The sequence below is a fragment of the Pan troglodytes genome, chromosome 10, assembly GCF_028858775.2.
Source record: "Pan troglodytes isolate AG18354 chromosome 10, NHGRI_mPanTro3-v2.0_pri, whole genome shotgun sequence".
NCBI lineage: Eukaryota > Metazoa > Chordata > Mammalia > Primates > Hominidae > Pan > Pan troglodytes.
The window spans coordinates 68,708,214-68,720,437 of NC_072408.2; the positions used below are offsets into that span (position 1 = coordinate 68,708,214).

At 40.4% G+C, this 12,224-nt stretch overlaps 1 protein-coding gene across 12 annotated transcripts in view; it reads left to right on the top strand.

Moving 5' to 3' along the window:
• Positions 1-562: 562 nt before the first annotated feature.
• ITPR2 (inositol 1,4,5-trisphosphate receptor type 2) overlaps positions 563-12,224 on the top strand; it is a 499,386-nt gene continuing 487,724 nt past the window's right edge. For all 12 annotated transcript variants that reach the window (XR_010148345.1, XM_063786880.1, XM_016923764.4 and 9 more), the window contains exon 1: positions 563-1,153. Coding sequence is in view for 11 of the 12 variants with exons in the window: in XM_063786880.1 (XP_063642950.1) it covers positions 1,062-1,153 (92 nt within the window). In the remaining variant the exon portion in view is untranslated. The remainder of the gene's footprint in view (positions 1,154-12,224) is intronic.

A 12,224-nucleotide genomic window follows, 5' to 3' on the forward strand; every position in this document is an offset into this window, starting at 1 on the left:
AGTTTCATTAACGCCGCGTACTTGAGAAAAGAAGAGGAAAAAGACCACCCAAACTACATAACGAAATCGAGATCATCCTCCTTCCCTCACTCTCTTCCTTCCTCTCTTCTACTTTCTTCATCATGCATTTATTTTTTATTTGTATTTTTTTCCTTTACTTCAACGCCTACTCTTCCTTGGCCGGCAAATTACCCACCCCGCTGGGGCTCCACCTTTTCATCTCCACCAGTTCGGGGGCTCTCTCCATTGTGCCCGGGTCCTACAGTGCGCTCGCCCGGCCGCCACCTCTCACCCTCCCTGCCCCCATCAAGCTTCTTCGCGTTCCCAGGCAGCGACTGTCGCGCCTCCGGTCCGGCCTCTCCAGGGCGGCCGCACGCGCCCGCTCCCCCGCCGGGGTCCCCCGCCGCCCCTCCAGCGCCGCCCAGCGTCGCGTCCCCGCGCGGGCCGGTGCGGCGGCAGCAGAGGCTTCCCGGGTGGCCCGGCCTCCCGAGGGTCGCCCCGCCCCGGCCCAGCTCCGCCCCCGGCCGCTGCTCCCTGATTGGCCGCCCCCCCCACCTCTCCAGGGCTCCTCTCCTCCCCCTCGCCCATTGGGCACCCGCACCTGGTCCAAAAATTCCCCTGAGGGGACCGAGGGGGCTCGGCCACTTCCAGCTCCCGCCGGGCGGCTGTGACGGCCGCAGCGGGTCGCAGAGCAGGGAGTGGACACGGAGTGGGGAGCGGAGAGGGAAGGAGGAGGAGGAGGAGCAAAGGTGTTGGAGAGAAAACTTCAGAAAGGAACAGGAAACCTGCCGGGGAGGCGGCGGCGGCTGCGGCTTCTCTGGGCGCCTGGGCTGCGCTCTTCGCGGGGTGTCCGCAGCTGCGGTTTGGCCCCGGTCTGGCTTCCCCGGCGCGCACGCACGGCTGAGCCGCGACGCTCAGTGGCTCGGGCCGTGCCCTCCGCCGCGGCTCTTGGCCGCTGTAGTCCCGCGCTCCGATCCGCTTCTGCCGCGGCGGCTCCCTGGAGAGAGGGCGGCGAGGGCGCAGGGAAGAGGAGGGACGTCCACTGTGGAACATGAAGCAGCATGACTGAGAAAATGTCCAGCTTCCTCTACATAGGGGACATCGTGTCCCTGTACGCGGAGGGCTCGGTCAACGGCTTCATCAGCACCTTGGGGTAAGCGGGAGACGAGGGCTGGGCAGCGCTCGCGCTCCGGGTCCTGGGAACCAGTCCCTGTCCTTCCTCCGCCGCCCGGTCCTCCCGCTGCCGCGCGTGGTGGCCCGGCCGGGCAGGGTCGGCGCCCGCGGACAGCGCCGTGCGCTCCGCTCTCTCGCTCGCCCGCTCGCAGGAAGCTGCCCTGAGAGGCAAGACTTTCTCAGCAACTTCGTAATCTCAAGCTCAGAGACACATCAGAAAGGAGGAAGTGATTCAGAAGCCCGGAGACGGGCCCGGCGAAGAGGTCTTCGCTGGCTTCTCCCTGGGTTGTTTTGATTAAAATGTGTGCTTGTTTTCCCTGGAAGGTAAAACAAAACACCCCCCTTTTCCACCGTTTCTCGCTACCGTCCTCAGCCCCTGGTCTCTCAGTGCCGGGTTTGAAAGAGCAGTCGATAAAAGTCCGTGGCCTTGGACATGAAACTCAAGCGATGTGGTGAGCCAAAGTGTGGCGTTGTCCTGCGGGAGGAGCTCACCGTCCCCTCTTCGCTGGAGCAGTTTCCTTTTGGCCTTGCCGAACCAGGACTCGCCCCACTGGCCTGGGCAGCCCTAGGGGCATCTGCAGCGCTGTGGCCCTTGGACGTCTCTGAGGGCTTCCTGGGTTCTAGAACTCAGACCTGCTATCTCCCCTTCCCAGGCCTTGGCCCACTGAAATGCAGAGCCTCTCTTGGGATTTAGCCAAGTGAAGAGTTCTTGAGATTCGAGTTGAATGGGGGGAAAAATATATATATATACACATATATGTATATATTTATGCTTATGAATGAGGGAAATATATATTAATGTATTTATATATTTTATGTAGAATATATATTTATATATTTTATGTAGTATATATTTATATATTTTATGTAGAATATATATTTATATATTTTATGTAGAATATATATTTATATATTTTATGTAGAATATATATTTATATATTTTATGTAGAATATATATTTATATATTTTATGTAGAATATACATTTATATATTTTATGTAGAATATATATTTATATATTTTATGTAGAATATATATATATTTATATATAAAACAGTGTGCCAAATGGTTAAATAGGACTTCCTTGTTTTCTCTGTTCTGATTGGGAATAGCAGTGTGCAGTTTAATTGCACGCTGCAGTATATTTTGATGCACAGGAAATTTTTTGTTACCTCGTTGTTTCAACACTTAGGTCCCCCCGCCCTACATTTCAGGCTGTGGAACTGGTGTTTCCACTCTTGTCTGGCTACTGTTTTCAGCTGTTAGGCTTTGGGGCAGATGACTTAACCTGCAACGACCCGGGACAGTGACTTCGAGCTGTGTTATAACGGACTGCTGCCTACCAAACACTGGGACGTGGAAGTCACCAGTACTTCCACAGTTCCTGTTACTTGTGCATTCCCCCTAATGAGTGAAAGAAGGGAGGTAGATTTAATTCAATCCCTTTTCCATCAGTGTTACTTTCTTATGCAACTAAAGCGTGGTAGGAAAAACACGTTAGTGCCAAGCGCTTCTGCTGGGTTTGTGAATCATGAGCTACCACTGTTTTTGAGATCATTCATGATACAAGTTCAGTTTCTGGGCCTCCAGCAACATTTTGCAGGTGGACTCTGCTGCTCTTCACCCTCCGTAGACTCTCCAGGTGTGTGTGTGTGATGTAGTAGTTAAGCAGAGGGGGTTCCATGGACAGAATACTTGGGGTTTGAATTCTGGCGCTTCCACTTGTAAACCTTATGACCTTGGGAAAGTTACATAAACTCTGTGCCCCAGTCTCCTCAGTTCTACAAATGGGAATAGGCATGGTTTCTACCTCATAGGGTTGTGGTGAGGAAGAAGAGATTAATATATGTAAAGTGAGTAGCATGGTACCTGGCACAGTATAAGCACTGATGTGTTAGCTATTGTAGTAATTATCATTGCCTTGGTGACGGTGAGCCATAGTTATATTTGTGGACAAAATAATAACAAGGACTAGGAATAGAGTATAAAACCTAGATAAAGAAAAGAACTTTTTTTTTAGTGTCTAATTCAGCAAATGTATGCTTATGGATAACTTATAAAACAAATACCAGAAGGACTATATAGATGGCATATCAGGAAGCTACAAGTTTGACAGTTGTGGAGTCGACCCTGATCATTTTAGAGATTAGGAATTGAGGTTAAGAGAAATGAAGTGACTAACCCAGGAAAGAGAGGGCATTAATGCCAAAACCTGGAACTCTAATCCTGTCTCCAGATTCCCAGCCAAGAGTGCTTTCCTTTGGTTATACATAATAATCTTTAAACCTTGAGAAAAATAAGCTAGAATAACCTTTAATGTACAATATACATTTGTGTAAATATCTCTGATTTGTATTCAACTTTTTTGTTGGTGTTTTGAAGGTTGAGCTTCCTTAGTATGCATTTGTGCAATATATTATTTTTCTATTAATGAACTGAGTCTTGTTGAAGTAAATATGACAAAGCCTTCGTGCTGCTAGATTCTAAGGTGAAGAAGGGTCTTTAGAAATGCTGCCATTGGGCTGGGCACAGTGGCTCATGCCTGTAACCCCAGCACTTTGGGAGGCCAAGGCGGGCAGATCACTTGAGGTCAGGAGTTTGAGACCAGCCTGGCCAACATGGGGAAACCCCATCTCTATTAAAAATACAAAAATTAGCTGTGCGTGGTGGTGGACGCCTGTAGTCCCAGCTACTCGGGAGGCTGAGGCAGGAGAATCACTTGAACCTGGGAGGCAGAGGTTGCAGTGAGCTGAGATTGCGCCACTGCACTCCAGCCTGGGGGACAGAGCGAGACTCTGCCTCAAAAAAACAAACAAAACAAAACAAAAAGAAATGCTGCTATTGGTGAAACCTGGTGCTTTGATTGGATATTCTTTTTCTGAGATAGACTGCTCAGAGTTTCAGATAACTTTGTAGTACTTCAGAAGTCAGAGGTTGGATATGACCATGCCTCCCTCCTGGTACTTGCTTCTGAACATCTTTTCAAAGGACAGTTGTAGTAAAAGTCATTGCTGATGTGCCCTGGTGCAGTTTCCTGGCCTTCACTGGAATAGTGTCCAAAGGATACTCAAGGGAAGCATGGTGAGCCTAGGACTTAAATGGGTCCTGGGTGAAGTGAATCTCTTTATAGAATAAGACAAACTGTAAAATTAAGAATGCCGTGATCCAGCCTGGGCAACAGATGGAGACCCTGTCTGTACAAAAAATATAAAAAATTAGCCAGGTGTGGTGGTGCACGCCTGTGGTCCCAGCTGGTCTCAGCCACTTGGGAGGCTGAGGTGGGATGGTCACTTGAGCTTGGGAGGTCAAGGCTGCAGGGAGCAACAATCACACCATTGCACTCCAGCCTGGGTGACAGAGAGAGCCCCTGTCTAAAAACAAAAAGGTGCTATGAAATCTCATTTGACAAATGTGCATCAAATTTTTATGATGCATAAAAATATAGCAGTTTTCTACTTTGAAAACAGGGCAGTGCAGAAAGCGTTAATTTTTTTATAATAAAAAATTGGGAATATCAAAAAATTAAACCTGAAATCATTATCTTATTAATGAACATTTCCAAATTCTGCTGTATGTGGGATATGCAAATAATGTTGCAAACACTTGAAAGTTGCTTTCAGAAAGCATCTGGCACGTCATTGAAAAAGGCTCATTTAATTTCTAAAGAAATCATGCTGTTCATTTGCTATTCTTCTAAGTATTACATTTAAAATTCATATAAGAGAGAAGAGGAAACTTAGGAAGAAAGAAGTGAATTTATTTTCCTGACCATAAGTCTTCCATCTCAACAAAACTATGTGGCTCTTGTGCCCAGGGCTGTAGGTTTGCCCACGGCTCCTTGCGGTCCTCTACTCTGTACCTCCAGCCATCAGAGTATGTATTTCTGTGGCAGTTGTTAGATAAGATGCTAAAACTGACTTTTGGCTTTGATAAGTAAACCAAGCTACTTTATCCTAATTTAAACTGACGTATTTTGCACTCATCTCATCGATTTTTATTAACATGTGGGTGGTTTTCAAGGTTGGGAATCCATAAATAAAATAATTTCCTAAAATTCGGGGTGAAAAAGTTTCAGCTATTGAGAAATAATCCCATTTAATTTCATAATGGCTTAATTAAGGCCATGGAATATAACATCTGATGCTTTTATCCTGAGAAGTCAGACTGATTCATGATTTTGTTCCCTCTGCTTTCTGTCTGTGACATTGCAGTTTTTTAATGGTCCGTCATGCTTGGTTTTAGTACTTTCTTAAGGCTGTGGAATCACACTGGGCTCAGATTTTTAGGAATTATAAAACTCATGGGAACATATGTCTGTGCCACGTGAAATCTTATCTAGGTACATGTAGGGGTAGCACTCCCTATTTTTTACCTCGGAGTACAATTGGTAGATATTTTATTTTGCAAGTTGGTTTTAGGGCTATGAAACCAAAGCAGAGTGGTAGTTGTGATTTCTCATTGTCTTGTTGTGGGGTCATTATTTGTACACTTTCTGCTTCAAAGACAGAGTGCATCTCTCTAGTTGAATTTTCTTTCTCTTCTGTTAGTTGGAGGTCTGTTGTTCCAGGTCTGCTGCTAATTAGCCATATGGCCTTGTTCCTATCATTTATTCTCTTTTCATGTCAGTATGTCTTCCTGAAAACTAAGAAGGAGAGAAGATGCTGTGGCCCATCCCCCTGGGGGTATTATAAAAACAAGTGATAGAGACAGAAAGAAAAGATTTCTTTTTTAGAAAATTGCTAGGAAAATCTACATTATGCTTATATTTTTGCATGTCAAATTGCACATTTTATTCAAAGGCGTATGAATTGTTAAAGTGAATCAGATTGGAGACATTGACACTGTATATATTTAGTGACAATTTATTCCACTGTCATATTAAAAACGCAACGGGGGAGCTAAAAATTAGACTAAAAGTTTTTGATTTCCATTTTAGCTCTTCAGCCATGCATGATGGCTAGTAGCATGATGTTTTTTCAAAGTCAGCTTAGCAAGGTGTTTAATGAGAACTGAGTTTACACAGTATTTCAAGATAATGAATAGACATTTATTTGCAAATAAATCTTGTTTGATTTCAGTGTTTAGCATGTAAATAAGTTTTGGATGATATACATTGTTATTGTGTAGTTGCTGGGAATTTTTGCCATAAGGTAATGAATTTTTCAGCTGGAAAAGTCATGGAGTTTCACTATATTTGAGTTTACCAGACCTCTCTTGGAGGCCCCTCTGACTGGAGATGTGGGAGGATTTTCTTAGGCTTTGTGACCCAGCTTCTCAGGTTGATTTATCAGTCTGTTTGTGCAAAATTTGAATGCCCTAGTTGCAAAGATTGGCATTTCTCCTTTTTTCCCCATTATCCTTTACCTGTATTTACTAGATGTTTCTGAATCTTGAATTGTTGCAAGCCGAGTTACAGTTATTGTTCTTTTCTCTGTGTAAGTGCAAAGGGGCCTGCTTTGTATTTCCTAATTTAAATTTTCATCTAAAGAATCAATTTAAGAAATACTTGTATTGACTTATGGACAAATGCTTTAAATCCTATTGGATGAAGATGGTGAATATATTTTAAATAAACTATTTTTATTTTCTACTGGCATGTCTTAAGGTTATAGTTTTTGTGTCTCTTTTAAAGGTGAAGGAGGGAGTCTTGGGATGTGCTGTCCACTTTCAAATGTAGTGTTGATTGTCCCTTTCTCCTCCTTCCATTTTTTCTATACTAGGATTTGTCTTTCTTGTTGCTGCCACATCTGATGACAACAGATATTCACATTTCTGTGTACGTCAACTTGACCAATGGTCAGGTACCACAGAGTAGGGACTGAGCATAGCAGAATTCTTGGGATAGTGGGTTAGTAGAATCAGTGTAAGGTGCATCGGTCCTTCCTTGGCTGTTCTCAGCATGGTTGAGGGGTTCGTAAATGAAAAGTGTGTATATGTGTGTGTGTGTGTGTGTACATCGGTATATGTATGTTTAAGTGATAGCCACCTTTGCCTTGAGGTTTCTTCTCAGGATCGCCTCAGAACCAACACCTAGAAGTTAAGGTCTCAGTAACTATCAGGTGACTACCAATTGATGCTCTGACTTCAAAGCATCGTAAGCATCATCATCATAGTCTCTTAGTCAGAGTGACAGAGGATTGGAGCCCTTATTTTTACTTCCTGCTTGATTTTGGCCAATGCAATTAACTTTTCAATTCCTTTGTTTCCATGTTCAGGGATGGATGTCTGGTAGGGTGATAGGGAGGGGGTCACACAGTTTGTAATTCTGACTTAATTCCTCAGAAGAATGAGACTGTGTAACTGTTTACATTTTACTATTCCCAATTATAGTCCCTCAAATTTCTCTTCCTGATCTTTTTTCCTGCTAAACATTTTGATGTTTAAATAGTTGTAGATTTGATTTATCTTATTTAATTATGCTGTTCTTATTACAGTTTTAAAAATATTTTCCTCAATAGGACTTTTTTTTTTTCTTGAGGCTTGTCCACAGCTCACTGCAACCCTGAAGTCCTGGGCTCAAGCGATCCCTCCACCTCAGCCTCCCAAAGTTCTAGGATTACAGGTGTGAGCCATGACACCCAGCCTCAATAGGACTTTTTGATCAGTGGGGAGTTTGTACATGAAGCTTGGAATGGTTATAGTTAACTTTTATTTTTGTATAAGATGTTTAGTATCTTCCAAACAGAACTCTTCCAAATGATGGCTGTTGTTTCCTGCCATAACCAGGCATATAAGCTTAGCTTTGTTTTGGCTAAGGCATATGATAATGTGATAAATATATCTAAAAGTCCATTGGACATTTGCATGTGTGTTCACTGTGGAGGAAGAAGATGACAGAAGCTTGAATACTGAGTTGTTTTGGAAAGTCTAAGTGTTAGAAGTGTGATGTTGTGGAACTTGAAATTAAGTACAAAGAGAGTTTCTGAAGTGATGAACATAAAGTATATTTTAAGCTGAAAGGGTGACTATTTCTTAAACCTAAAAGTCATTCTATAAATACCGTAACAGCTTTTCAGCCCCCTCTGGCAATGAGAGCTCAGTCAAGTAAACAACCACCCCTCCTCAAGAGCCCTGATGGCTTGGCTTTGATAGAAGAGAATTCAGAGGTAACTGCTTGGCTTTATTCTAGGTGGAACAGAGCCATTTTCTTTATGCACAGGTAGCGCTTTTCACAATGACACTTTTTTTTTTTTGTAACTGTTCTCATGCAGATAGTGTGTAGATAACTTAGAGAATATAGACAGAATACTATAGACTCAAACTTTAAAACTTAAATTCCAGGCAGAGGGTCTTCATATATAAATATAAAAGAATTAACAGTGGACTTTTATGACCGATTTATGCTATAATAACAGTGAATTTTATGGTTTTTAAAATATCAGAACTTGGTAATAGATCACTGTGTTATAATCAGACATGAAATTTTAATGATCGTTCATTTGTTCATTCACTTATTTTTATTTTTTAGTTTTCTTCAGAGACAGGGTCTTGCTCTATTGTCCAGGTTGGAGTGCAGTGGCGTGATCTTGGCTCACTGCAACCTCTGCCTCCTGGGTTCAAGCCATTCCTGTGCCTCAATTTTCGGAGTAGCTGGGACTGCAGGTGTGCGCCACCACATTCGGCTAATTTATTGTATTTTTAGTAGAGATAGGGTGTTGCCATGTTGACCAGGCTGGTCTCAAACTCCTAACCTCAGGTGATCTACCTGTCTTGGCTTCCCAAAGTGTTGGGATTACAGGTGTGAGCCACTGCGCCCAGCCCATTCATTTATTTAATGAATAAAACTGTGCCTTTTGAATGTATTGATGGCATTTTTTGGTGTCATGCTTCTACTCCCATGATGACTTTGATGGGAATGTTTAAAAATATATAGCTTTAGAAAACCACAATTTTAATAAAAATATTCAAAACAATATATATGGAAAATAGAACAGCATATTAGCAGTGGTTGACCCTTTATGGTGAGTATGTAGATGATTTTAATTTCAATTTTTATTTCTTCTGTATTTCCCAGTTTTATGTATGGTTTTAAATTAAACATCTATTACTTTTATAGCCAGGAAAGTTAACTAAAATGGTTTTTAAGGACTCTTCAATTTCTTATTACTGTTAATCAACAATATTTACATTAAAAAGCATAAATAAATTATTTTCCTAGTTATGGTCAGTGGAGGAAAACCACAAACTGAGAAACTGTTATTACTGAAATAGACAGTCATATAATTACCATGAAATTTTTTTTCCTGGTTATTATTGATATTTTAAGGTGTATTGTGGAAAAAATGTTTGTCTGACCAGTAATGCTGAGCAATTAAGTTGGTTGATTTAACTCATGTAGTAAATGTATACAGATGATAACCAATTTACAATGGTTTGATGGTTTGATTTACAATTTTTCAACTTGATGATGGTACAAAAGTAATACTCATTCAGTATAAACCATATTAGAGTACTCAAATAACCATTCTGTTTTCAACTTTCAGTATAGTATTCAATAAATTACATGAGATATTCAACACTTTTATTACAAAATAGGCTTTGTATTTGCCCAGTGTAGGCTAACGTAAGTGTTCTGAGAACACGTAAAGAAGGTTAGGCTAAGCTATGTTGTTTGGTAGGTTAGGTGTATTAAATGAATTTTTGACTAAGAATATTTTCAACTTACAATGGGTTTATTGGGATGTTACCCCATTGTAAGTTGAAGAGTATTGGTAGTCTTTAATTTAGAAGTCTATTGACACATGTTAAGAAGTATGCATTTTAGCATGGCTGACTTGTTCGTTTTAGTAATCTTAGTACTCACTATGAAACTTTTATTGCTTGAGTCAACTTCTATAGTGTTAGTTTTTGAGGAGATTTGTGTGTGTGTGTGTAATTGAAATTTAATCAACTGTTTTTATTGACTATCTTTGAAATAGATGGATTAGCTCTCTCAAAATTCAAATCAATAATGGGTTACCAGTAGCTATTATATAGTTTATACCAACCTATCCAAAGATTTCCAACCTTGAATTAAGAATAAGTTAAAATATCAGGTTCTTTAGACAAAACTTTAATCATACAATTGAAAATGTGTCCATATTAAGACACATGTGACTATCCTGGAGATGTGGTTTATGCTGAAGCATGCTTCAGAATGACTCATTAATTCATTCAGTAGATATTTCTTGAGCCCTTTCTGTGTGCCGGGCAATATGTGTAAAGAGATGCCAGATATTAAGCTGTTTTTAATTATTATCTCAATGGATTGTTACTTTAATTGTTATCTGAAAAACTTAATCTTCCTTTGCGAATTTGTAGTATGACTCTTGGCTAGGATCTGTGGGAGACATCAAGGCATTTGACACTTTTTTTGCTCTCAGTGTTGCAAATGTTGCAAGGTCAGGAATGGATACTGTCTTCTTAATCCTGTATGCTCAGCACCTGACAAAATTGCTGGTATATAGTAGGTGTTTAATAAATATTTGTGCAATTATTGTAGTAATTTTTTAGCAATGGAGGTAACACTGGCATTGAGTAACTGCAATGTCAGGCAATTTTTGTTTTTTTCCAAATGCCCAAAAGATGATTAAAACAGTACCACAGAAAGTCAGAAGAGTCAGATTCTTTCTATCCTGATTGGGATGACCTGGCGGGAGCTTCAAGGAGGAGGTGGCATTTTCGCTGAACTTGGAAGGATCATTAGAATATTTGTCTCAAATCTATGCCCATGATTGATTATGTATTCTTGGTACTTTTTTCTTTCATTTAAAAAAATTGGTAAAATTTTACTGTCCATTTTAATAGCTCCAAAAAACTAAAGCAAACAATTCAATATTGTTGAGATATGCAAAGACAGAAGAAATAATCTGAGAACCTATTTTATGCTTATTTTCCATAAGGTTTAAGCTTGATTCATATCCTCTGAGAATAAGACGGCATTCCATCCTTGTCACATGCGGTGAATTTACTGAGACCTGAGATAATGAGGCTAGTACTATAAAGCCCAGTCAGGAAGAAACTTGGCAGTTGCTTGGGAGAAATTTATGCGAAGTACCCAGTGCCTTTGGCTATTATATTTTTACCTCCTTTCCCTGTATTTGTTTCCATCCCTAGTATTTCATAGTAGTTTTTCTTCATGAATCATGAACTTAATTAGAATTTTATAAATGCCTGGAAACATTGGCAATATGGACAACTTTTCATCAGATATTAAGAACTATTAAGAACTATTTTAATGAACTATTAAGAACTATTTTAATAGTTCTTAATATAGCACACACATACACGAGTCTCCCACTTGGTATAGAATACCCTTCTGGTATATATGGAGTCCATCATGCTCTCTTTTCCTTTTGGTGTTTTAACATGTTAAAAAAGCCATAGATAGATTCCCATGAATGCAGGGAAGACTAAAGGAAGTGAACAATGCATAATCTGAATTCTTAGAATTCAACTATGTGTTAATGAGGTTCTATCTATCACTGAGATGTTTGAGTCACTGTACAAATATCATCATAAAAATTTCTTTGTGCAGATTACAAAATGCTGGACTTTTATTATATATTGATTATCCCAGAGATTTCCTCGACAGAGTCCTAGAGAAAACTTAGATTTTTAGTGAAGTAATTTCTAGTTCTCTAGCTCTCTGAGATCCTGTAATGACTAATTATGAAATAATCACTAAGGAAAAGAGGATTCTTCACATTATGTAGGAAACTTACGTGGATCATCAGAACTAAAGATGAGAGCTCAAATGACCAGATAAGCAAACAAAACCTGACAAAAACCCAAAAGAAAACTGGTTTAAAAGTTGTTAATTTTCTAATGGCAAATCAAAGTGTATTATTTGTAAAAATTTCAGAGAATAGAGTACTCACCAACTCAAGTTGCAGCTCACATTTAATTAAATTATTTGCAAACCTTGTAGTGAATTGCCCTGGAACTCTTGAAAATAATTTATAGGCATCCCTTGCTATCCTCATTCTTACTATTTGATCTCAAAAGCTCTAAAGATTTGGAAAGCAGGGGATACTTGGATATCACTTTGCCCACATGGATGAAGTTTAAGAAT